The sequence below is a fragment of the Microtus oregoni genome, unplaced genomic scaffold (assembly GCF_018167655.1).
Source record: "Microtus oregoni isolate MIOR12 unplaced genomic scaffold, Mior012 000018F_ref0000195, whole genome shotgun sequence".
Lineage (NCBI taxonomy): Eukaryota > Metazoa > Chordata > Mammalia > Rodentia > Cricetidae > Microtus > Microtus oregoni.
In genome coordinates, this window is record NW_024543077.1 from 4,087,498 (window position 1) to 4,115,357 (window position 27,860).

General features: G+C 39.7%; 1 protein-coding gene across 6 annotated transcripts in view; it reads left to right on the forward strand.

Moving 5' to 3' along the window:
• Srpk2 (SRSF protein kinase 2) overlaps positions 1–27,860 on the forward strand; it is a 190,666-nt gene that overhangs the window by 131,459 nt on the left and 31,347 nt on the right. For all 6 annotated transcript variants that reach the window (XM_041668649.1, XM_041668650.1, XM_041668654.1 and 3 more), the window contains 3 exons: positions 22,122–22,230; positions 23,537–23,624; positions 24,339–24,426. In XM_041668649.1, the coding sequence (XP_041524583.1) occupies positions 22,122–22,230; positions 23,537–23,624; positions 24,339–24,426 (285 nt within the window). The remainder of the gene's footprint in view (positions 1–22,121; positions 22,231–23,536; positions 23,625–24,338; positions 24,427–27,860) is intronic.

The window sequence follows — 27,860 nt, forward strand, 5'->3', positions numbered from 1 at the left end:
CCACTTTTAAATTGGAGTATTTGGTATTTTTTATTGTTTCTAAAATATATTTAAGTCTTGAACTGTTTTCTTCACCTGTTTGATTGCTTTTTCTTGGGTTTTTTTTTTTTGAGGGTTGTATTGATTTCTTCCAATATTTTGTTATTTTGTTTGTCTTCTTCTCCATTTGTCTAAGGGGGTTTTTCACTTCCTCTTTAAGACCCTCAATCATCTTCTTAAAGTTATTCATAAGGTTGTTGTCTTGTGCTTCATCTGTGTTTTCATGCTCAGGTCTTGCTATTATAGAACCACTAGTTTCTGGTGGTGCTGTATTGCTCCTCATGTAGTTGAGTGTTATCTTGCACTGTTGTCTACCCATCTCTTTCTCCAATTGATACAAGTGGAGATACAGGTGAAGCACACCTGTGCCTCAGGGTGTCCCTCTTCCTCCAGTTGATGTAGTGGGTGTCTGTGGCAGGCAGGGCAGAGCCTCAGGTGATAGCTCCTCCAGGTGCAGGCCAGCCTGAGGCTCAGTGGTTGCTCCTTCAAGTGTAGGGGGTTCCTCTATGTGCTCTGTTGGTCACTGATGAGGTGGGATATCTTATACAGATGATGACACTGGACACAGGTGCTCTTTCCCAGAGAGACTTCTTCTTTTTTTTTTTTAACTTTTTTTTATTGAGAAAAGGAAAAAAAAAAACAAATTTCCTCCTCCTCCCAGCCTCCCATTTCCCTCCCCCTCCTCCCACCCTTCTCCCCCTCCTCCCACCCTTCTCCCCCTCCCCCCACTCCTCTCCCCCTCCCTCCCAGAGAGACTTCTTAATGAGAGCCACTCCCACCATGCCTTCAGGCCACTATGGCCGCCACTGCCCATGCTCCTTCTCTGATGCTTCCGGCTGGGGCAGCTGCCACTGCTGCTGCTCTCCCTCTCTCTGACATTTCCTATCTGGGGATTAACTTTCTTAAGTTAGAATTTTATTGCTGTGAAGAAACACCATGACCATGGCAATTCTTTTAAATGAAAACATTTAAATTGGTTTATTCAGTTTCTACTTCCAAACCAAAGCACGAGTTGGACATGATACAGCCTGTGAACAAACGCTTTCTAGTAGGTCGTGTGTAACATGTACTTGCCTCATGAGACCTGCAGATAACCTCGTCTCACTGAGAGTTCTTCAGAGAGAGTCTCCTGAGTTGGAGTCCATTGGGCATCTTGCAGGTCCTTAATCAAGTAATTTTAGTGTACATTGAAGGCTGTGGTTCGTTTACCTGAAGTGTGTAGCAAACTCTGTGTGTGTGTTTGTGTGTGCATGTGTGTATTTATATATGTGTACAGGTTGTTCATCTGTGTGTACCTTCATGTGCATTCGTGGAGACCAGAGGAAGATGTTGAATGTCTAGCTCTGTCACTCTGCCTTGTTCCTTTGAGACCCGTCACTTACTGAACCTGATGGCACTCAACTGTTTTTGACTGGACTGACTGGCCAGCTACCTTTTCTTCTGTTCTCCCCTGTAGTTAATAGGTGTATGAAACTACACCTTGCCCTTATGTAGTTGCTGGGATCTGCACTCAGAACCTCATGTTACCATTGCAAGAGCACTTACCCGCTGAGCCATCTCTCCAGTTCATGTACCATACTTCAAAAATTCTAAAACTGCAACTAAGCGTTGGCCTTTTATTCCACTCTATACTTTTTGTGTGTGAGTCACCACCTAAGGCAACACTTTAAATACAGTTCCTCATGGTATGGTGACCCCCAACCATAAATAAAATTATTTCCTTGCTAATTCGTAACTTTAATTTTGTTATTGCTATAAATAGCGATGTAAATATCTGATATGTAGGGTATCAGATATGCAACCCCCAAGGGGGTATCCACCCACAGGTTGAGAACTGTTGATCTAAGGGTAAGTATTACTTTGAATGTTCTGATGTTCCTTTTTGAAACCTTCAATACATACCTGCTATAAAGCCCTATTGAATAGCAACAATAAGAACATGATTTTTTTCTTCTTCTGTCTTGTGATCTCTGCTCTGACTCTGCCTAGGTTCTCCTTGCAGTTCTTAAGTCATTCTTTGATGAGTTGGCAGCTTTGTAGTGTTTCATCACTGTACCATTTCTTGAGAAACTGTTTCAACACAGTTGTGGTCTGACTTGGTATGAAAACATGTTGTTTCCTTGGACACGTCTTCATGAGACCCTAATTAACTATTAGGACCTCCCCTTTACTCACAACAGTCCCCTCCAGCAGAGCACTGTCATGACTTCTGATCTCCTTTTTACTAATATGAAATGTTCTTGTGGTTAAAGATTTTGTTGATCTGATTGCATTTGAACTACCTAAGTGCGCTAAATACTTTTCTGTTGTGACAAAGGAGTTCTCTTGAAATTGACATTGTGAAAAAGCCAAGAGGAGGTGACTCATACCTTTAATTCCGGTACTTGGGAGGAAGAGGCAGATTGATCTCTGAGTTCAAGGGAAGCCTGGTCTACAGAGTGAGTTCCAGGACAGTCAGAGCAAACCAAACCAAACCAAAAAATTCCAACAAAGCAAAAAGGCAGTGCGTAGATGCTCTGTGTGAGGGTGACAGACCCAAAGGACTTGTAAACTCTAGAATCTAGGTTTCTTATTTCCTTGTTAAGTCTTAAAATTGTCCCCTGATGTTCTTAGCAGTGTTTTAGTGGCACACAGATAATATCTCTGGAAATTGAAACAGTGTCTTTGAAAGCCTGCTATAAGTAATAGTTTGTGAACTTCCTTTCTGAACATTCTAACTTTGCGCATGCATGTCTGCTTTCCATCTTTAGGAATTATAAACTGGCTGGATTTTGATGTTCTAAATTTTAATGTGGTTTTACTGGCTTTATATTTCATTCGTTGTTTTCCCCCAGAGTACACAATTTACTTTATTACAGCATAAGCTTCTTCTTTACATTAAGGAAAAGGTAGCACTTAGATAATGTGAAAATTATCTAAGTCTGTCCTGTGTCAGGGACTTCCTTAGGGAGGGGAGGGGTTTCTTGTTTGTGATTTTTTTTTTGTTTCTGTTTTCTCTTTTTCTTTTCTTCCTTTTGCCTGCCTTCTTTCCTTCCTTCCTTCCTTCCTTCCTTCCTTCCTTCCTTTGTTGTTGTCTATAGTAGAGGCTGCTTCATTGGCATCTGCTGGTTAGAGGCCTGGGATGTTGTCACTCTTCTGTATTTAGTACGGTTCCAGCAAGTCTGACAAACCGTGTCCTTTGGGTTATCTGGTTTTATTTTCCTTTAAAATGGTGTTGTGTATTCTCCAGTGTGGAGAAGTGTGGATGAAACAAAGACCTTGTAGGAGATTGGCAAACTCCTGAATTTTTGAAGACAACCGTGAAGAAGCCTCTCAAGCCTGGTACCACAGTGTCTGTAAGAGTGATGCTTTGTGGACATTTTGCTTCTTAATGGACCCTGAATTAAAACTGCTTGTTATTTCTTCTCTGTTTTATCTTTTCTTTGCTAGACAGAAATTCAGAGACAAATGTCTGTCTCGCTCAGCTCTGTAGGTGAGCAGAGGTGCCTTCTTTGTCAAGCCATAATAGCATTATTCTGTTGCTTTTCTGGGCCATTTCTTCCTTTAAGTTTTGTGTTTTGCAAGCTACGATAGTTGGAAATAAAACGTTATATACATCAAAATGTTATTTCTTGTTTATATTAAGAAACTAATATGACTTGTCAGTTAAATACCCTTTTTTAAAAAATTTATTTATTAAAGATTTCTGTCTCTTCCCCGCCACCGCCTCCCATTTCCCTCCCCCTCTCCCAATCAAGTCCCCCTCCCTTGTCAGCCCAAAGAGCAATCAGGGTTCCCTGCCCTGTGGGAAGTCCAAGGACCACCCACCTCCATCCAGGTCTAGTAAGGTGAGCATCCAAACTGCCTAGGCTCCCACAAAGCCAGTACGTGCAGTAGGATCAAAAACCCATTGCCATTGTTCTTGAGTTCTCAGTAGTCCTCATTGTCCGCTGGGTTCAGCTAGTCCGGTTTTATCCCAGGCTTTTTCAGACCCAGGCCAGCTGGCCTTGGTGAGTTCCCGATAGAACATCCCCATTGTCTCAGTGTGTGGGTGCACCCTTCGCGGTCCTGAGTTCCTTGCTCGTGTTCTCTCTCCTTCTGCTCCTGATTTGGACCTTGAGATTTCTGTCCGGTGCTCCAATGTGGGTCTCTGTCTCTGTCTCCTTTCATCACCTGATGAAGGTTAATATTCAGGAGGATGCCTATATGTTTTTCTTTGGGTTCTCCTTATTTAGCTTCTCTAGGATCACTAATTATAGGCTCAGTGTCCTTTGTTTATGGCTAGAAACCAAATATGAGTGAGTACATCCCCTGTTCCTCTTTTTGGGTCTGGCTTACCTCACTCAGGATAGTGTTTTCTATTTCCATCCATTTGCATGCAAAATTCAAGAAGTCCTTGTTTTTTACTGCTGAGTAGTACTCTAATATGTATATATTCTATACTTTCTTTATCCATTCTTCCATTGAAGGGCATCTAGGTTGTTTCCAGGTTCTGGCTATTATAAACAATGCTGCTATGAACATAGTAGAGCATATACTTTTGTTGTATGATAAGGCCTCTCTTGGTTATATTCCCAAGAGTGGTATTGCTGGGTCCAGGGGTAAGTTGATCCCGAATTTCCTGAGAAACTGCCACACTGCTTTCCAAAGTGATTGCACAAGTTTGCATTCCCACCAGCAATGGATGAGTGTACCCCTTTTTCCACAACCTCTCCAGCAAAGGCTATCATTGGTGTTTTTTATTTTAGCCATTCTGACAGGTGTAAGATGGTATCTTAAAGTTGTCTTGATTTGCATTTCCCTGATCGCTAAGGAAGTTGAACATGACCTTAAGTGTCTTTTGTCCATTTGAACTTCTTCTGTTGAGAATTCTCTGTTCAGCTCAGTGCCCCATTTTATAATTGGGTTGATTAGCCTTTTACGGTCTAGTTTCTTGAGTTCTTTATATATTTTGGAGATCAGACCTTTGTCAGTTGTGTGGTTGGTGAAGATCTTCTCCCAATCAGTGGGTTGCCTTTTTGTCTTAGCGACAGTGTCCTTTGCTTTACAGAAGCTTCTCAGTCTCAGGAGGTCCCATTTATTCAATGAGGCCCTTAATGTCTGTGCTGCTGGGGTTATACTTAGGAAGTGGTCTCCTGTGCCCATGTGTTGTAGAGTACTTCCCAATTTCTCTTCTATCAGCTTCAGTGTGTTCGGACTGATATTGAGGTCTTTAATCCATTTGGACTTGAATTTTGTGCATGGTGATAGATAGGGATCTATTTTCATTCTTCTACAGGTTGACATCCAGTTTTGCCAGCACAATTTTTGAAGATGCTCTCTTTTTTCCATTGTATACTTTTAGCTCCTTTATCGAAAATCAGGTGTTCATATGTTTGTGGGTTAATGTCAGGGTCTTCTATTCGATTCCATTGGTTGACTTCTCTGTTTTTATGCCAATACCAAGCTGTTTTCAATACTGTAGCTTTGTAGTAGAGTTTGAAGTCAGGGATGGTAATGCCTCCAGATGATCCTTTATTGTATAAGATTGTTTTGGCTATCCTGGGTTTTTTGTTTTTCCATATAAAGTTGATTATTGTCTTCTCCAGATCTGTGAAGAATTTTGATGGGATTTTGATGGGGATTGCATTGAATCTATAGATTGCTTTTGGTAGAATTGCCATTTTTACTATGTTGATCCTACCAATCCAAGAGCAGGGGAGATCCTTCCATTTTCTGGTGTCCTCTTGAATTTCTTTCTTCAAAGACTTAAAGTTCTTGTCAAATAGATCTTTCACTTCCTTGGTCAGAGTTACACCAAGATATTTTATGCTATTTGTGGCTATCTTGAAAGGTGATGCTTCTCTGATTTCCCTCTCTGTTTCCTTATCCTTAGTGTTAAATACCCTTTTATAAAAGAAAAGTAGTTTGTGGACGGTTAGCAGAAACCGTGAATTCACAGTTGTCTTGGCGTATGTTTGGTAAAGGTTATATTTGGTAGGACTGTTGAGACAGCAGCTAGAATTAAGAACCTAGGAACCAGAAAGAAATATAAACAAATAGTACAGTAAAAACTTTAACCTTGCCCAGAGAGAGGTCTGTGGTTCATTATTGTATTTTGTAAAATGAAATCTTTCACAAAATTTCAATGTCCTTTTTGAAAAATACCTTAGATCAACCAGATATTTTACCTAAAGAATATGAACGTGACCTCTGGAGGATGTTGTCCTCATTTTTAGCTGTTGCTGCCTTTTAAACTAAGGCCGTCCTCATAAGCAGCTGCAACTCTGTAGCTGTCAACAGGAGTTTGGCTGCAAGAGTTGCAGCCTGGGGAAATTCTGCCTACATAGGGAACTTCTCTAAATCTCTTTCCCTCTAAAGAACTCAAGATTCAAAAGTTGAGGCGGAATCCTGCTCCTCGAGAGGCTGAATAGCAAGCAGCTCGCCTCCTTGCATTTCCCAGGAAGTTCTCATGCGTCTCCCCTCATCCCTCTCTTCATCCCTCCTTAAAAACCTCTCTCCATCTGACTCCTCCCTTAGCTACTTGCCTACTTTGCCTCCTGTCCTCACTTGAATTTTATTTAAACACATCTTTGCATCATTAAAAAAAATGTTTCAGAGCATAAAGAAAAGTAACACACTGTAGTAATAAGAGCGGCGGGGCTGCGTCCCCAGCACCCTGGCCGCCTGGCTAGCTCATACCCCGAAATAATTACACGGACACTGTATTCTTTTAAACACTGCTTGGCCCATTTCTATCTATCCTCTTCTAGGCTAACTCTCACACCTGGACTAGCCCATTTCTAATATTCTATGTAGCACAGCTAGGTGCGCTTACCGGAAGATTCTAGCCTACGTCCATCCTGGATCGGAGCTTCATCGCGTGCGTCTGCCCAGGAGCCGGGAGCATGGCATCTCTCTGAGGCGTCTTACCTCACTTCCTCTTCCTCCCAGCATTCTGTTCTGTTTACCCACCTAAGTTCTAAGCTATGAGCCCAAGCAGTTTGTTTATTACTTAGCCAATGAAATCAACAGATTGATATATGACACTCCCACATCACTTCCCTTTTTCTGTTTAAACAAAAAAGGAAGGCTTTAACCTTAACATAGCAAAATTACATATAACAAAACAGTTATCAAGTAAAAATTACAATATTTACATCTATTTTATCTTTATCATAACTAAGGAAAACTATAACTATCTATCTATTCTTCAACTCCAAAGACTCCAGAAAGATACAATATTACCCAAGCAAACAAGAAATCCAAAACTCTAGAAATGACAGAGACATCTTGCTGCCTGGACAGTCATCTAAAGTTTCTCTGTACCGTTGGGGCATCCATCTTCGGCCTACAGGCCCATAGTTTCCAGCAGACATTTCCATGAAGCAGGAAATTTCAAAGGCAGTTCAGTTACTATCTGCTGTGTCCTGCAGAATGTCTCGCAGACTCTTTCATGAATCAGGAACCCCGAAAGATCATCTCACCTTTAGGCAAGTTCAGCAGTCCTCTCTCGGCGGGTTCTCAGTGTCCAGTTTATGCAACAGTCCATGTAAGAGCAGTTTCTTGCCCAAATGTCTATCAAACTCCATAAGGATCCTCTTTGATGCCCATCTTCCTCTTGAATTAGATTGGTGCTGCCAGGAGCAGAGTGTCTCATTGTCATGAAAAACCCTAAATTATTAAAACATTAAAAGCCATATTCTGCAGTATTTGAAAGATATGAAGAATGTCTATCTAACTGAAATATATATATCTCTATATATCTAGAAAATCCAAGTAACATGTCTACAAACTTGACTATTATGATTATCTATTAACAGCCTATATACATTACAGTTTTAAGTGAACTATACAATCTCAATACCTTAATCAAGATCAGAAATACATATACATATAACAAAATTGACCTTAAATCTCTATCAATAAAGCAAAATCTATACTAATGCAAATTATTCATATCTATATCATAGCCCCCTTTAAATGTAAAAGAACGTTTATAAACCATATTTGGGAACATGGGCACAGTTTTTTCTCTCCAAACTGCTTCCTGCTGAATGAGGGCGTCATTAATTAGGTCTTTCATTGTATAACCTGTGTGCTAGTTTCATCTCAGTTGGCAGTTGAGCGAAGCAATTTTCTGAAGATGTTCACTGCAACCTTTCAGGAGGGCGTGGTCCATCATACCATGATCGGAATAGAAGAAATGAACAAGGTCTCATCCTCTGTGAAAACAAAATAAGAAACTCCTTTCCAAAGCATCATGTCCTTAGATCCAAATTTCAAAGTCAAGGCATTTTCAAAATATCTATTTTGGATTAGTTCAGCAGCATTTATAAACAAATATCTTTTAGCAGCTGTTGCTTCTTCCTCAGCATTCAAACAATTCAAAGAGAGCATAATAGCATACAGTATCAAAATTCTCTGTGTATTTTCCATCTTTGTGTGTTTTATTTTAACCTCTATTTTGTTTATTTTTACTTTTAACTTTTTGAGACAGGTTCTCTGTATCTTTGACCTAAAGTAACTCTGTAGACCAGGCTGTCCTTAAACTCTCAGAGATCCGCCTGTCTCTGCCTCCCAGGCATTGGGATTAAAGGTGTACACTACTACACCTTGAACTCACAGAGATCTGTTTGTCTCTGCCTTCTAGGCACTGGGATTAAAGGCATGTGCTACCACACCTTGAAGTCACAGAGGTCAATCTCCCTTTGCGTCCCCAGTGTTGGGATTAAAGGTGTGTACTACCACACCCAACTACTCTCTTTCTTCCTTATTTTTGTTTTTTACTTTAAGAATTTTAACTTTTAGTCTGCATATATTTTAACACTGTAAATCATTTAAATTTTTTCTTTGTCTTTGATGCTCTCTTTACTGTATCTCTGTTTTTCTGACCACATGAGTCTTTAATGTACCAAGCAGTATCAGTAGGACTAAAGCCGTGGCTTTGCCGGCTAGATGTAGCCCATTCCTTAGCTTTCCAGCCTCATGGCTGAGGTACTGGCTGTAGCCACGTTCAGTGCCACAAGTCTACAGTGTTTCAATGTCCCTGCCAGCAAGCGAGCTTCAGCAGCCTGTGCTTGCAAACTGCACGAACCGCCTGCGTAAAAGAGTCAGAGTTTGCCCTGGCAGGACAGCCCAGAAAGCCGGCATTTTTAAACGGCGCAGCTTTTTTCCTGCTACGGCTGAAAACCGAAAAGCATGCGTTCAGCTTTTCGTCAACACCATTTAAATGTTTCGTGGCAGAACCTCTTAATGAGCTGCAGGGTTTTGCAGCTAAAGCTGAGTCAGGAAGCCTCTCTTAGATGAGGTGCTTACTTGCCTCTAGCAAGCAGAGTAGACCCGAGAAATTGTCACTATCAAGAAAACACGCGGGGGGGCTGGAGAGATGGCTCAGTGGTTAAGAGCATTGCCTGCTCTTCCAAAGGTCCTGAGTTCAATTCCCAGCAACCACATGGTGGCTCACAACCATCTGTAATGAGGTCTGGCGCCCTCCTCTGGCCTTCAGGCATACACACAGACAGAATATTGTATACATAATAAATAAAATAAATATATTAAAAAAAAAGAAAAAGAAAACACGCTTTATTGTTTCCCAAGCTTTCTCAGGCTTTCAGTGGGTTCAGTTGTTCACATGTCTGGGCGCCATTTGTAGTATTAAGAGCCGCGGGGGTGCGTCCCCAGCACCCTGGCCGCCTGGCTAGCTCATACCCCGAAATAATTACACGGACACTGTATTCTTTTAAAAACTGCTTGGCCCATTTCTATCTATCCTCTTCTAGGCTAACTCTCACACCTGGACTAGCCCATTTCTAATATTCTATGTAGCACAGCTAGGTGCGCTTACCGGAAGATTCTAGCCTACATCCATCCTGGGTCGGAGCTTCATCGCGTGCATCTGCCCAGGAGCCGGGAGCATGGCATCTCTCTGAGGCGTCTTACCTCACTTCCTCTTCCTCCCAGCATTCTGTTCTGTTTACCCACCTATGTTCTAAGCTATGAGCCCAAGCAGTTTATTACTTAGCCAGTGAAATCAATAGATTGATATATGACACTCCCACATCAACACACCATAAAATAATATTCTACAACAGGAGGAACTGAAGATTTGGTTTAGCTTGAGGCAGTCAGCCATGTCTGCATGCCAGAGCCCTAAGAGCAGAATCAGAATGCTGAGGCTTCCGTGAGCAGTCCTGATAGTGAAGTCTGACTTCACTAGGTCAGAGCATGTGTAAGGTTTAATGTCAGAACTCTCCCTGATCCTGGGTTTTCTGTCTTTTCCCAGGCTTATTTTAATCCTTTTGCTGTAATAAATTGTATTATGATAGCTTTTTGTGAGTTCTTCTTGCCTATTATTTATCCTGAGTGCAATCTTCAGGCACCCATTTCTCTGTAGTTAGGATGTAAAGAGTCTCATGGGCTATTCTTGTGAAAGTATATCTTAGGAAAGTGGGACAGACTTGATAGATAGAATAGACTTGTAAAGGTTAGTGAATGCATTAAAATTGCCATTTAGCAAGGCTGTTGATGATGAGTCTTTGAGAAATTTTATGGACTTAGAGAAAGCACAAGTAAAATGCAAGTAAAGTCAGGACAGCAGGAGAAGAGCCAAGCTTTGTGCTCACCTTTCCGTACACCAGATTCAAAGTACAGATAGCATTAGTATGATTCTGAGTGAAAGTTTGAGTGCATTCAACTGTATAAGCTGGGTGTATCGGGTGGTTTTGTGTGTCAGCTTGACACCAGCTAGTCATCAGAGAGGAAGGAGTTTCAGTTGAGGAAATGCATTCCTGAGATCCAGCTGTAAGGCATTTTCTCAGTTAAGTCAGCAGCCTGGCCCATGGTGGGTGATGCCATCCCTGGACTGCTGGTCCTGGTTCTGTAAGAAGGTGGTTTGGACCAGCCATGAGAAGCAATAGAAAGGAAACTAGACAGGAATTTATGCCAGGAGCTTTGACAACCCCAGCCATGTTGTTTTAGAGGGAATTGTGGAAAAACTTTAACTTTGGGCTGGAAAAACTGTTGAGTGCTTAGAGCTTAATGAGCTGCTCTTTGGGAGCTTGGAAGGATGCTGAGAGCAGACCAGCAGCGTTCTCCCCTGATCTCTGCCCCAGTTCCTGTTTTCCAGGGTTTTGCCTTGAGTTCCTGCCTTGGCTTCTCTGGGTAGACTGTGACCCAAGACACATAAGCCACATAAACTTCTTACTTTCCAAGTTATTTTTGATCATGGTATTTTTCACAGTACTAGAAGGTAAACCAGGACAAGTTTCAGAAGTCAGTTTTATATTCTATACATATGGGGAAAATTTTAATTTTAAAATAAAGAAAAATATGCTTAGTTTGAAAAGCCAGGAAGATGCTTTAATTTTAAAAGTTTTGGCCGGGCGGTGGTGGCGCACGCCTTTAATCCCAGCACTTGGGAGGCAGAGGCAGGTGGATCTCTGTGAGTTCGAGACCAGCCTGGCCTACAAGAGCTGGTTCCAGGACAGGCTCCAAAACCACAGAGAAACCCTGCCTCGAAACACCAAAAATAAATAAATAAAAGTTTTGGTTATTAAATGAATGTTTTTTATTTGTTAAAATCCTCAGTATTTCTCAGTATTTATGAACTGGAATTTCATCCAACTAAGACTTTTTTATTCTGAAGTTGGTTATGTTTCTCCTGTTCATAATTTGATATATTCTACTTCTATTTATCTAGAGCATAATTAAGAACTAAGAAGTTAGCCCTAAGTCTTGGAGCTCACCCGTGTCCCAAGCTGATATTTATAAGTGTATGTTCTTAATTAATCAGTTGGTGATTAATTGCTTAATTATGTGAGGTTGTTTAATTATATAAAATTAATGATCTCTTATGATGCTGCTATTCTACTGTTTCCCACATTACAAGTAAGAGGAGGTAAAGAACAGAAAAGAGAGGGCTGAAGTGATAGGTCGGTGCTTAAGAGCACTGATTGATCTTGTAGAGTCCTGCGTTCAGTTCCTAGAATTTCCAGGGAATCTGATGCCCTCTTCTGTCCTCTGGGAATACCAGGAATGTACGTAGCATGCACCCATGCAGATAAAACACTAATATAAATAGTAAAGAAATTATAAATTTAAAAATCCATAAAGATATTAAAATATGAAAGTTGCAAGGACTAACAAATGTTGAACCAGGTGTAGTGATAAAAATTTTTATATAAAGGTGGCGTGATCATATATTAGATAAAATATGAAAACGCACTCACACGCTCCCCATTTTTTTTTCTTGTAGATATTGTTTTTTCAGGCTAAGGACAAATGACATAACAGTGTTTTTCATAGAACAGTGCTATAGATTATTCTATCAAAGGAATACTGAGAGAGAAATGGTTATATCTCGTATTTAAGAAATAATTGTTTAATCCAAGACTTGGAGGGAATTAACATACTTAAACATTCATCAAAATCATATATTGAATTGCATGTGGGCACATATAAGAAGCTTGTAACAAATTCCTATGTTAAAAAAAGAACAGAAACCTGAGAACTGTTGAATTTACATAGATTATTTGAACTAGAAAGAGATTTTAGAACTGGGCAACATTCCAGACCAAAGATGGAACAGAATGCCCCACTCTGTCATATTTATATCAGGAAGAAAAGGAAGCGGCAAATAGAAATAGCCTGATTGCCTGCAGTTGGCATTTACCTTACATGGTCATGTTTGGCAGCTTTCAGCCTCCTGTTTCCTGAGACCCAGTTTTTCTGTTGCGTGGATGCACTCTTAGGCTGGGCTACAGTTTGGCTATACATCCATCATACGAGGTGATGTTTTAGTTTGTGGTATCTCTTGGGAAAGTGTAGAGAGACTGGTTTAGGATAAATTAATTTTGTTTCAATGAGACTCAAGTAAACCTATAGACAAGGGATTTTAAAAACCTACCCATTAGCCATTTATGAGCTGATGTTACCTAATGTGCATTTTTAGAATTCTTAACAGCCCCACCTGAGTTCCTTAAAAATGTGTCTAAAGCAGCCTGACTTTGTGGTACATGCCTGTGACCCCAACCTTTGAGAGGTAAAGGTAGGGGGATATTTTGAGGGGGGAGGGAAAGAGGAGAGAGGTAGAGGAGAGAAAGAAAGAAGAGGAAAATAAATGTCAATGTGAGTATGTTTTAGAAAATTTTTATTGCATCCACAAAACTGTTACAATGACATATAAAACAAATTGTTTATTTAGCATCGTCTCATGTCTAAGCCTAATTTATAAGGACAGAGCCAGCGGAGTCCCTTAACTTCTTAAATGTTTGTGAATACCATGATCGCTTTTCTTGGGTCTTGTAATGTCACGCTCACTATATTTTCTGTTTTTCTTAAGTCCATGTTTTTTAAATTTTGCAGACTGGTAAAGTATATCCTGTGGGTTTCTTTTTTAGCATTATTATTGGATGATATTACTTGAGGCACATTAGAATTATTGACTTTCTCCTTGTCCACAGGTTTTAAGAAAAATAGTGTGGGAAATTAATTCTTCTAAGAATTTGCTGTGCTAATTTCTCCCCCTAAAAAACAAAGTCTAAACTCTTTTATAACTGGGAAGAATCTCCTTAGCTGAACCCCAGTGTACCTTTTTTTCTTAACGTCAAACAGAACTACTTGCTTCAGTTAAACATGTCTCCATGATTTCTTCATGCCACCCGGTCTTTTGTAAGGCCCCTCTCTTGTGGGGTGTGTGTATGTGTGTTGTTTTCAGACAGTCTCGCTGTAGTCCTGGCTTGCCTGGAGTACTCACTGTGTAGAACAGGAAATTTCTACCTGTCTCTGCCATCCAAGTACTGAGATTAAAGGCACATGCCACTAAGACCAGCTGAGTTGGGGGCTGGAGAGATGGCTCAGAGGTTAAGAGCATTGCCTGCTCTTCCAAAGGTCCTGAGTTCAATTCCCAGCAACCACATGGTGGCTCACAACCTGTAATGAGATCTGGTGCCCTCTTCTGGCCTGCAGGCATACACGTAGAAAGAATATTGTATACATAATAAATAAATATTTAAAAAAAAAAAGACCAGCTGAGTTTAGCTTATATTTGAAGAGAGCACTCTCTCCAATTGTCATTTTACACAACAAAGCAAACCTCTGTCTCATCCATGTCTATCTGCTTGTTCTTAAGTTTTTATATGTTCTGTGTATCATGGTTCAAGTACCATGTCCAAGGTGCTGAGGATAGTGTCTCCATAGAAAGCCTGTGCCTGTTCTCCCAAGAGTTTACCATCTCTTGGGGAACCTAAGGGTGAAATAGCAGAACATAAGATGGCTTTATTGGGGGGTGGGGTAAAGAAGAAAAGTGGAAATGCTTCTTAGATGTACACTTTGCATGAATTTACCCCGAGAAGAAAGTAGTGATATTCATATCTTAACACTTCCTTAATCACATACTTGGGAAATTTTACAAATAAGTATATAGAATACAATAGGCAGGCAGATGAAGCAGTTATACCATTGAAATAATGCTAAGTCATTTAAGGATTAATAGAAATCTGTACAATTTGGGAAAGTATTGTTTCTGGGTTTCTTAGTCATCAAGGCAAGAAAGGCAGTATAGTTTTAAGACTGTTTTCACAAGACGGAAAACTAGCAATTTTTGTATGACAACAAGATTTTATTTTCTGGTGGAAAAAGGTAATAAGAACTAAGAAATTTTAATTCTTTTACCCTGCTATAGGCATAAAAGCTTAACATATTGCAGTTTTATATACATGTTTGCAGAAGCAATGAGATTCCTAGATCAGAAGAAAGGACTTGGCTCACAGCTAGCTTCTCGAGCTTCATGTTTATGGTGATACTTCTGGCTTCTCAGAACTAAACCTGTAGCATGGAGGCAAGTGAGCAGGATACTGTATGCACAGTGGGTTTCTGCTACATAGAACTAGATTCAGGTTTAGAGATCCTTATCAGTACTATACAGCATCTCCTTAGAAGAGACACTTCTGCCCTGTGGCAGTTCTCCAGTGGAATTGTGTCTGTTTTTCAGACTTGTTCACTGGAGAAGCCTTGGAAACAGACTAGAGATGGCCCTCAGTGTCTTCAGACAATGTGCACAAGTGAAACCATATACTCTTGATGCTCTTCTGTGATTATAATTGGCTGGAGCTTTGCTGCCATCACCATACTGAATACCACTGGTGAGGGCAGGCACTCTCATCCTGTTTCTGATTATAGGGAAAGCATGCAGCCTTTCAGCATTAAGTGTGCTGTCTGTTGGTTTTATAAAATGCATTTTCTGTTCATGTTCTGTTCAAAATTGTAAGTAGAAATTTATGTTTGGTGTTTGTGGTGGTTTGAATGAGTGTGACCTCCATATTTGAATATTTGCCTCCCAGTTGGTGAACTGTTTAGGAAGGATTCGGAGGTGTGTCACTGGGAGTGGACTTGGATGTTTCAAAAGCCCATGCCAGGTCCAGTCTCAGTCTTCTGTTCTCTGCCTGCTTCCTGTAAATGAGGATGTAAGTAAGCTCTTAAGTACTGCTCCAGCACTCTGCCCGCCTGCCTGCTGACATGTTCTCTGTGGTTGTGGTCATAAACTAAACCTCTGAAACTGTAAGCAAGCCTCCGATAAATGTAGGTTGTCTTGGCCATTGGTGTCTATTCACAGCAATAGAGCAGTGTTGTGATTTATTTCTGTGTCTATTGAGCCAAGTTTGCATTCCTGCCATAAACCACGGCTGGCCATAATAGACTAGACTTTGTATGCATTTCTTGATTCCATTTCTTGAATGACGTCTGCATTTCAAACTCCACTATGGTCAGTAGTTTCCGTATATGCCATTGCCTGTCTTTGGAATTAAATATTGGCATCTCCTGGGGTAAGACAGTAAGTATTTTCTCATTTGTGCTTTTTAGCAAGTTTGTACAGAACTGGTAGTATTTCTTCCATATTGTTTAGAAAAATGTACTGTGCTTTTCTTTTTTTATTCTTTGTAAAAAGATAGGGTCTTGACATATAGCAAAGACCAGCTTCAGACTGGCCTTCCTGCCTCATCCTTCCAAGTGCTGGGATTGCAGGCATGTATACCCAGCTACTGTGCACTTTTTATGAAAATGTACTTAATTAACTCAATTTAAAAACTAAATTGGGATAAATGAAGTCTGAGGGTTTTTTTTGTTGAAGTTTTAGTGGTTTGTGTCATTAAATGTATGTATCCATGTCATGTATGTGTTTATACTCTGTTGTTCTTTTAACGTCTGTAGGGTACATGGTGAGGTCAGCTGTACCATTTCTCATGTTGGAAACTTGTGTTTGTCACCCCTTTTTGGGTGAATGGGGGAGGAATGAAGCTAGGGTCTTTTTACTACTACTCAAGGGAATAGCAGCAAAGTCCTTCCTCACCCAGCCCTGGATGGCAGTTGTGATGGTGGCCCAACAACAGATGAAGGCGGTGCACACTGAGTGGTAGACACACCAGATGGACACAAGCCTCTTGCCATCCTCTGCTGCTTACTCCTGCTTGTAGTGTTATGCCCAGATCCACGAAGTCCCCCGGAAACCAACAAGGAGACCAAGTCCAGTATGTAAAAGCAAAGAGCCTTTATTTTACACAGGTTTGCAAACTCGGTCTCTCCGTGTATCCAACGTATTGGAATAAATGGAGAGCCCCGAGCTCAGTTAGGGTTGGGTTCTTATAGTAGTAAAGGTGGGGGTGAGGGGTTTCTGAGGTTCATGACCCCTGATTGGCTGACATTTGTCTAGAGGTGTTCTGATGAAAAACGATGGGTGTGTGCTGGCAGGTGATCCTAACTACAACAGTTGGGACATTAGGAATTTCCTTTGGAGGGTCTGTTTCTGGGTGGTTCCTAGGTAGTCTCACTTTATGGTCTTTCTTGCAACAGGTATTGACTTAGGAAAACTACTATAGACAGGCCTCTATTGAGCTTGTCATAGCTGGGTTCTACAGTAGAAGTTCTGGCCTTTGCATTTCAAGGATTCCAGGATTCCTCTGAGTATCCTGCCCCCAGGATGACAAATACTAGACAAGAGCACTTTACAGAAGAAGGGTTTCTTTGGCTTGCACTTTGAGGGTACAGTCCATCATGATGAGGAAAATATGGGAGCAGGAATGTTGACTGCATTCCATCCAGTCAGAGAGCCAGAAAGTGAGTGAGCCTTCAGTCTCTGCCTTCCACGTACTACCATTGTAATCAGGAGCTATGGTGCCTGGCCTCTTTCAGATTTATTCTTTAAATCATGTATTAGTTTGTAAGTTTTTATTTAGGTTTCATTTTTGGGGCATTTTTTTTTAAAAAAAAAAAGCATTTTAAACTGTTGGTTCTTAACTAATACAGTGTGGTCTAAGGATGTTGTTTATGTGACTTGAACACTGTTGTTTTTATTGAAACATGTTTTATGACTTAGTGTATTGTCTGTTGACATACAGTCTATATGCCCTTAAGTGTACGAATGCATTCTGTAAGTATCCACCAATGATCCTTAATGTGTTTAAATTTCCGTGCCCTTGCTGATTTTCTGACTATCATATTTTAGTGGTTTGATGTTCGGAGAAGTATTGACTCTGACACAGAGTATGTTTGTTATCTTATGTTAAGTTCCTATGTCCCTGTGAGTCTACCTCCCTTCTCTTCTCTTCTCTTCTCTCTCCTTCCTTCCCTTTCTTTTCTTCTGTTTTTTTTTTCTTTTTGGTTTTTCAAGACAAGATTTTTCTGTGTAGCAGCCCTGGCTGTCCTGGGTCCTGGTTTCTCTGTGTAACAGTTCTGGATGTCCTGGCCCTTTCTTTCTTTCTTTCTTTCTTTCTTTCTTTCTTTCTTTTCTTTTTAGAGATTTTTTAAAAAAAATTTATGTGTGTGGCTGTTTTGCCTGTGTTTATGTCTTTTGTACCACATGTGTGCTTTGTGCCCAAGGATGCCATAAGATAGCTTCAGAACCTCTAGAATTGGAGTTACAGGCATCTGTGAGCCGCCATGTGGGTGCTGGGAATTGAGCCTACGTCCTCCGAAGAGTATCTGTTGCTCTTAACTGTCTCTCCTTTCTTAAGACTTGTATGTTAGTGAGGATTCTATAATATTTCTCTACTCATTTGAAATCTTTCAGCATAAAAAAATCTCTCAATCTCAGAGCAGAGAGATTATCAGTTTTAAAAGGAACAATACTGATATTAGGTATTAAGATAAAGAGAATTTGCTGAACATCCAGAGTATTTTCTGTCATGGAATTCTAAACTTTTTTTTTAATTTATTTTATTTTATACTTTTTGAAAAGAGAACAAAGTATCTTTTTTTATTTTACATACCAATCTCAGTTCCCACTCCCTCTCCTCCCATTCCCTCTACCTACCATCTACTCCTCAGAGAGTAGAAGGCACATTGCTTTGGGGGAAGGTTCAAGGCCTTCCCTACTCTATCTAGGCTGAGCAAGGTATCCATCCAAAGAGAATTGGTGTTGCTGCCAGTGGCCCTGCAGTCTGCCCCAGCCATACAACTGTTTGAAAAAAATCAATAAGATAGACAAACCCTTATCCAAAGTAATCAAAAGGCAGAGAAAGAATATCCATTAACAAAATCAGAAATGAAAAGGGGTACATAACAATAGGCACTGAGGAAATCCAGAGAATTATTAGGTCATACTACAAAAGCCTGTACTCCACAAAGTTGGAAAATATAAATGAAATGGACAATTTTCTGGATAGGCACTACATACCTAAATTAAATCAAGACGAGGTGAACAATTTAAATAGACCTATAACCTGCAAGAAAATAGAAACAGTCATCAAAAGCTTTCCAACCAAGAAAAGGTCAGGGGCCTGATGGTTCAGTGCAAAATTCTACCAGAACTTCAAAGAAGATCTAATACCTATACTCCTCAAAGTGTTCCACATAATGGAAACAGAAGGGACATTGCCAAACTCTTTTTATGAGGCTACATTTACCCTGATACTGAAACCACACCAAGACTCAATCAAGAAAAACAATTACAGACCTATCTCACTCATAAACGTAGATACAAAAATACTCAATAAAATACTGGCAAACTGAATCCAAAAACACATCAAAAAAATCATCCACCATGATCAAGTTGACTTCATCCTAGAGATGCAGGGATGTAACAGTGAGGAGGCCGCTTGTTTGTCCTGGCCGCCCTGCTAGCTTAGCCCCAAAATAATCACACAGAACTGTATTAATTAAATCACTGCTTGGCCTATTAGCTCTAGCTTCTTATTGGTAACTCTTATATTAATTTAACCCATTTCTATTAATCTCTGTATTGCCACGTGGCAGTGGCTTACCAGGTAAAATTCCCAGCATTTGTCTCCAGTGGATCCATGGTGTCTCTCTGACTCCCCTTTTTTCTCCCAGCGTACAGCCTAGCTTTCCCTGCCTAGTTCTGTTCTTCCCTGCTATAGGCTCAAAGCAGTTCTTTATTAACCAATGAAAGCAACACATAGACAGAAGGACCTCCTACACCACAGAGATGATTCAACATACAAAAATATATCAGCATAATCTACCATATAAGTAAACTAAAAGACAAAAACCCATATGGTCATCTCATTAGATGCTGAAAAAACATTCAACAAAATCCAACACCCCTTCATGATAAAGGTCTTGGAGAGATCAGGGATACAAGGAACATATCTAAACATAATAAAAGCAATATACAGCAAGCCGGTAGCCAACATCAAATTAAATGGAGAGAAACTCAGTGATTCCTCTAAAGTCAGGAAAAGACAGGGCTGTTCACTCTATCTCTATTTGACATAGTTCTTGAAGTTCTGTCTTTGGAGTCTAGTCAATAGTATAGGTAGAATTTAGTAGTGTTTTAGGTACCATAGAGGGAGAGGAGAAAAAGGCACAGTAATAAAATCCATTATTACTCACAGTCCATTCTTGTTCCCTTTTATTTATAATTTAGCTTAAATGTTGTTTTTTATTTTAGAAGAAAAGAAACACTTCTACAACTGATCCTAGTCAAAAGATTGAGTAGTAGTAAGACAAGAAAAACCTAAATGTATGATTTTTATCGTAGTTACTATAATGAAATACAAATTGTCACCCAAACCCTCAAGTACTTGATCCTTTCTAGGACTTTGCTCATGCCAGGAGCTGAGCCTTTGTGTAGAATCGTTATCTTGTATTCCCTTTTCACATTTGTATGGAGCAGCAAAGTTAACTCCAGAGACATATGAAGCCTTGAACTCTTGTTAGTGCTCCTTGTATGCTCATAGTGTGAAAGACCTGGTCTGGCTAGCATGTAAGAGAAGGAACTTAGGACACTCCCTGGTGCCTGTTGTGTTGTTGTGGGCCTGCTGTGAGGGGAGATGTTCCTAATTTCAGCAGCATACTAGGTTCAGGAGATGCCCTGATAGTCAGGGTTTCCTTTTGTGGGGATGAAGTGAAAAGATGGTCAGCAGAAATAACATTGTTTTCTAAAGAAATCTAGGAGGTAGGATATAATAAAGACTATTGATATGAAATATTATATGTTTTCTGTTTAGAAAAGTGTTGTTTTATAGTTTTAGTGTTTTCTCTTTATTTAAAAAAATTACTTCTGTACTGTTCTTGCATTGTGGGTCTATTTTTTAGAAATGATATTTTAACTGGCAGTGTGTTCCCGAGAGTCCAGACTCAGGGCCCATAGAGAACAGGAGCCGTGGTGCAGGTGTGAGATTACAGCAGAGATGGTCCTCTTCCAGTCTTGCTCACAAATATACACTCCAGCTATTCAAGTGAACTTGAATCTAAAATATATGCTAGTAGTTGAGATTTCTTTGTTTTTAAATCTGGAGATGTTAGCATTGGCAATAATGTGCAATGAAGTAGCATAGAACTTTAAATTAAACCACTCATTATACAGTAGTGTTCCTGTGTACTAAAACAGGGTGATAAGTTTATATTCAAGTTTGTTGATGGCTATCCTCTTACCCTCCTAGACCGTTTCTTGTATTTCATAAAATAGCACCATAGTACTGCTCTTTAGCCTAGTTCACTGTAAATGTAAGGTAAAGCTAGACATGGTTGTGCCTGCTTTTAATCCTAGCACTTGGAAGGCAGAGGCAGGTAGATCTCTGAGTTTGAAGCCAGTCTGTGCTGGAGGAGAGGACCCCTTGTTTGTCCTGGCTACCCAGCTAGCTTACACCCAAAATAACCACACAGAAACTGTATTAATTAAAACACTGCTTGACCCATTAGCAGAAGAACCTTCTACACCAAGTCTGGTCTATAGAGTTCTTGGCCATGCAGTGCTACATTGTGAAACTCTGCCTCAAGAAAATAAGGGAGGGAGGAGGGACTACAGCAAAATGTTATTACTGTTGTTATTTATATCAGGTTCCAATGATGCACCCTCTCCTCCCTTGACAGTCCCTTAATACAGGGCACCTACTATCTCTCTTCATTTTAAAGTGTTTCCAGGCAGAGTTTGAGGGTGGAGGAAGGGTACTGAGAAAACGGGTAGTTGGTAATTAAGATGTACAGTACACAATTCTTTATACACAAATTATTGATGTACACAAAAGTATGTAGAGTTGAAAATCTAATTCAGCAGCCGGGTGATGGTGGCACACGCCTTTAATCCCAGCACTCGGGAGGCAGAGGCAGGCAGATCTCTGGGAGTTCGAGGCTAGCCTGGTCTACAGAGCTAGTTCCAGGACAGGCTCCAAAGCTACAGAGAAACCCTGTCTCGAAAAAACAAAAAAAAAAAAAAAAAAACCAAAAAAAAAAATTTGAGTCAAGAGTTGATGTACATCTGTCTGTACTTCTTAACTACAAGGGTTCTGCAGTTCGTTGTCTTTTTCATATTTCATTAAAATAATCAAACAAAAAGCCTAATGAGAATTTATAGGATATTTTTCTACTTAGAAAGAAGTAATTTTAGCTGTTTGGTGGCACACGCCTTTAATCCCAGCATTTGGGAAGCCGTAGGATTGAGTGCTATGAGTCCTACAGAACAAGTTCCAGGATAGCCAATGCTACAGAGAAACCTTGCCCCAACCACCACCCTACCCCCATAAAATAATCTTGATCATTATTATTCAAGCATTTTAATCCGATTGTTATTCACTGCTTTCCTTAATGACATTAGGAACCAACAAAGGACGTGATGAGATAACATTGCTGATTTCCTGAGATGTGCAATTTCCTTTTTTCCCTTTCAGGTGGCTATCATCCAGTGAAAATTGGAGACCTCTTCAATGGTCGGTACCATGTCATTAGGAAGCTAGGATGGGGGCACTTTTCCACTGTCTGGCTGTGCTGGGACATGCAGTAAGTGTTCTTTGTTATTCTGTGCTCCTGAGTTTTAGTGTAGTCAAGGGCCATCCTGCCTTGTGGTAACAAATTAGGTACAATTTAGCAATTTAATTTAGCATTGGCCCCTGCCGCCAACTATACTGGTCCCCTTCAACCTGATCTTACATTCCTTTGCTTGTATTTTGTTTGTTTGCTTGCTTTTCCAAGACAGGGTTTCTCTGTGTACCAGCCCTAGCTCTCCTGGAACTCCAACTCTAGTAGATCAGGCTGACCTCAAACTCAGAGATTCACTTGCCCCTGCCTCCTGACTGTTGGGATTAAAGGTTTGTGCTTTTGTTTATATTTTAAAAAATACTAAGTGAGCTTTGTTTGTGAGCTTGTTATTTTTCTAGTAGTTCATATCAGAGAAAATCAATACAAATTGAAAATGTATACACCTTTCAATTCAATATTTTGTGACCTTATTTAAAAGCCACATTCTATATTAGGAAATGTCACTGTTTCTTAGCATATATATTTGTGTGTAGTTTGTGTTCATGCACATACATGAATTGAAATAATTGTAAAATACTTCCCCTTAGTGTTTGTGTTAGCTGTTTTCTTGTCTACTCTATGTTAATTAGAATTGAAACAACAAAGCATAAAAGATATTGTTTTAACCTATGATCCTCTATTTGTGTCATCCAAATTTGAAAAAATGCTATTTTGAATTAAAATTTATTACTGTATATGTGTGTGTATGATGTCTGTATGGAAGGCATTTGCCATTGCATAAAGACAGCTTTGTGGACTCATTTCTCTTCCACATAGGTTGTTTACATAGGTTCTGGGGAATCAAATTCAGTTTGCCATGCTTGCCTGCAAATGCCTTTACGTGCTGAGCCATCTGGATGGCCTCCAAAATACCATCTATTTGTCCCTCCCTCCCTCCCTCCCTCCCTCCCTCTCTCCCTCTCCCTCTCCCCCTCCCTCCCTCCCTCCCTCCCTCTCTCTCTCTCTCTCTCTCTCTCTCTCTCTCTCTCTCTCTCTGTGTGTGTGTGTGTGTGTGTGTGTGTATGTGTTTCAAGACAGAGTTTCTCTGAGTATCTCCAGCTATCTTGGAATTCTCTCTGTAGACCAGTCTGGCCTTGAACTCACAGAGATCCACCTGCCTCTGCCTCCCAAGTGCTGGAGTAAAAGGCATGTGCCAACATATTTTATAGGAAAGTTATTGAAAGCCTCAGTGTTTTGGTTACTAACTTGGCTACACCTCACTGTAACAGTTGCTTCTTTTGCTAATTTGATAATGTAAATAACAATGCTTTTTTTTCTTCTTCTAAAGAGGGAAAAGATTTGTTGCAATGAAAGTTGTAAAAAGTGCCCAGCATTATACAGAGACAGCCTTGGATGAAATTAAATTGCTCAAATGTGTAAGTAATCAACAAATATGAATGATGTAAAAAGGTGACTTGCTAATGCTTTACTCTTGTGATCTCTGGATTATAACACATTTTTTTTTTGCTTTTACTTCTTAAAAATAGTCTTATTTCTGGTGCCTATAAACTTTTTAACTCCTGCTGTGCCCCCTCTGTATAAAGTTTGTAGGGTCATTAAAGTTATTAAGTATGCACCTCTCCTGCTCCGATTGGCTTAAAAGGTTTTTCTGGGTGATACTATATTAAAGAAGATTTTTTTTATAAGTTCAAATATAAATCTTTTATTTGGAAAAAAACCTTGTTGATTGGTATAGTAAAAAGCTCTATTTATCATCATCATCATCATCATCTAGAATTTATTTAAGTATGTGCCTGCACTCATCAGATGCTGGCTTCTTTGTAGCTGTAGTTACTGGCTGCTCAGCTGCCACACGTGGGTGCTGGGAATTATTGAAGTCAGGTCAGATGGAAGAGCAGTACACATTCTTAACTGCTGAGCCATCTCTCCAGCCCCAACCTCCATTTTAAACTTCTGTGGTGGTTGGACATGTGGTACACATTTGTAATCCCAGCACTCAGGAAGCTGAGGCAGAAAGTGTGCTGAGATTTAGACTATCTTTGGCTGATAAACAGCATTTCATTTGGGAAAACCAAGAATGGAAATAAGAAATTCAAACTCCTTTGTTTTTGATTTGTCTACCTGTGTAGGTTCGAGAAAGTGACCCCAGTGACCCCAACAAAGACATGGTGGTCCAGCTCATTGATGACTTCAAGATCTCAGGCATGAATGGGATACGTATCCTTTACTCTTTTGCTTTCTGAATTATAACACTTTTTTTTGTTTTTACTTTTTAAAAATTGAGTTATTTCAGGTGCCTGTAAATTTTTAATTGCTGCTCTGCCTCTCTGTATAAGGTATTCAGGGTTATTGTAAAGTTTTTAAGTATGCCTCTCCTGGTCTGGTTGGCTAAAGCTTTATTTTATTTTTTAGACTCTTTTGGATGTATTAACATCTTAGAAACATAAAAATACTGACTTGATTTGGAATAGAGTTAACTATTGTTTTTTAAAGTTAGTATTTATTAATTATAGAAAATGAGAGATTTTACATATTTTTGTAGCTGTATCTACTGTATGTAATCTAATAATGCATGTAATGTCTTCATTCTTCTATTACTGTCCTCTTGTCTTGTTCCCACTATACTAATTTTCTTATTTGATCAACCTTTATTTTGGTTATCTATATATAATACTATTGACATTTTAAAATCATTGTAGTTCTTTCTTTGCAATGGTAGATGATAAAATATTCTAGTACTTTTTCTTTATAACCACATGCATGACTCATGAATATTAGTGCATGTTATGGCTAAGGTCTTCTGTCGTTTCAGGTCTTTTGTTATTTTCTTTATATCTTCTTGGAGCAGATCCAACATTTATTGTCGTATTTGACTTTCTGAAACTTCAGAAACCTTATGTCAAGGCCTCTATCTCAGTTAAAGCCTAAGAATTACATCCAGGGGGCTGGAGAGATGGCTCAGAGGTTAAGAGCATTGCCTGCTCTTTCAAAGGTCCTGAGTTCAATTCCCAGCAACCACATGGTGGCTCACAACCATCTGTAATGGGGTCTGGTGCCCTCTTCTGGCCTGCAGGCATACACAAAGAATGTTGTATACATAATAAATAAATAAATATTAAAAAAAAAAGATTACATCCAATGTCTGCACCTTCTCTATCATGATCTTTTGGAGGAAGAAAACTCCTAGTGTAACAGGTCTTTCTTTATATTTCTCCTAGAAATCTCAAATCCAGCATGGTGGTTCATGGCCATAATCCCTGCACTCTTCTTGAGGCAGAAGACTCAAGAGTGCAGGGTCAGTTTTACTGCCTAGCTAGCTAGCTAGAGGCCAGCCTCAGTTACATGAGACCCTGTCTCAGCAAAGAAACCAAAACAAATACTGGGAAGTATAAAACCCTGCTGACATTATCTCAGCATTTGCCCCCAGATGACTCCTGGTAGCTGATAATCTCCCAAACAGCAGGCTAGCAGGTAGGCAGATGATCATCACCACAGTCTGATTGCTCCCTAGTCCATGGGAGCCTTTCTGCTTAGGGCAGGGCAGCTACTCATTGAGTTTTAAACTTGTAGAGCTTTTCCTGAGAGGAAGAAGAAAGAAGGAGAGATTCTTTAGAGAAAATACAGGATTTATAGAGTTTAAGAGAAACACACACACACACACACACACACACACACACACACACGTCCTTTTCCTAACAAGTAAAATGCTAAGAACCTATCCTAATCTGGGTACGTCAATGCTTTGAGGAGATTTGGTACTTATTTTGGAAACCCTAGGGTTGTATCTAACTGTAGATTTTAGTTCCTATTTTTTTTATAATGAGACTGGGAAGTAAGACTTCATCTTTTCAGCCTGTGGTGTATAAGTTCTTTAACAGAACAGAAACATTTACAACTTTTTCACCAAACTATTTATATAAATAGCTATCCATGGTAAATCCAGATATTATAAAAATTAATAAGTCAATAATTTTGTGATGCTAACTTCAGCAGTAAGCCTCTAGCTATGAACCAAACCAGAACTACTTGAAAATTGTGAACATCTTTAATGTGTATGATCTATTTGCTGACTCATGTTCTAGAGCAGTGCTTCTTAACCTTCCTCATGCTGCAAACCTTTAGTACAGTTCCTCGTGTTGTGGGGACCCCAACCATAAAATTTTTTTGTTGCTACCTCATAACTATAAATTTGCTACTTTTATGAGTTGTAATGTAAATATTTGATACACAACCTCAAAGGGGTCAAGACCCATAGTTTTGAGAGAGAATCACTGGTTTAGAGGGTCAGGGATTGGGCCTAGCGCTACTGGGTTTGTTTTTGTTGCTGATTTTTTTTTTTTTTAAGATAGGGTTTTTCTGTGTATGGCTGACTGTAATGGAACTTACTCTGTAGACCAGGCTGGCCTCAAACTCAGAGATGCCCCTGCCTCTGCCTCCCGAGTGCTGACATTAAAGGCGTAAGCTACTACCACCCAGCATAGAGCTTCTGTTTTTGAAAAATCCACTGACTGGCGCTGTAAAGATAGATTCGCAGTTAAGAGAACTGGCTGCTCTTCTAAACGACCCATGTGTTTGATTTCCAGCGCCCATGATTCAGAACATAACTGTCTGTAACTCTGAGTCCCTCTTCTGGCTTCTGTGGACACTAAGCACACATGTGCTGCAGAGACACACATGCAGGCAAAGCACCTGTAAAAATAAAAAAATAAAGAGCTAAACATATCAGTTAAAAAAGAAATTAAAAAAAAACACCACTGACCACTTAGTCTAATTGAATCAGTGAACTCCAGTGTCAATAAAAGATGACATCTTTGAAAAATAATGTGGGGCTGGCAGTGATTGCACACGAGAGGTGGAGGCACATGGATTTCTGTGAGTTTCTGGCCAGCCTGGTCAGTTTATTTAGTGTGTTCCAGACCAGCCACTCCAAAATAAATTAATTAATCCACTGCTCTCACAAAACTGTGCCAAGTATAGTTTGAGTGGGCTTTTAAAAAGGTGGTTGCATTTTATTACTGAAAAAGAAACAAAAAAAGAGCAGTACACGTTTCTAATAAATGTGGGCTTTTGTTTCTAAAAAATCCACTGTTCTTTTGCATAAAATAATATTCCATTGTGCATATGCACATGCATATATTTTCTTTATCAGTTCACACAGTGGTGAATGGGTAGGTCATTTCTGTATCTTGACTGCTCATGGTTGTGCTACAGTGAACTTGGAGCTATTGATACCTGTTTGAGACCTTGATTTCAGTTCATTCGGGTGCTTGTATGGCCTTGAACGATAGTGATGTTCTCATAATTATATCTTGACCTCCAAATGTACCAACTGTACATTGAAATATATTAATTAATTAATTAATAGATTTTCATTGAGACAGGTGTCTTATATTGCCTAGGCTGGTCTTGAACTCACTGTGTAGCTGAGGATAATCTTAAACTTCTGACACTCCTTCCTTCACCTCCCAGGTATTGAGATTACATGTGTGTGTCATTTTTTATTTCCTGAATGAGACTGCTATACACATTGAATAATATATAGTATATGATTGTCTGTAGTGGGAAAAGTCAGATCTTGTGTATTTAAGTGAAAACAGCAACTGATCACCTGATAGTATTAATATGGTATTTTATTAGGAAAACAATGTTTT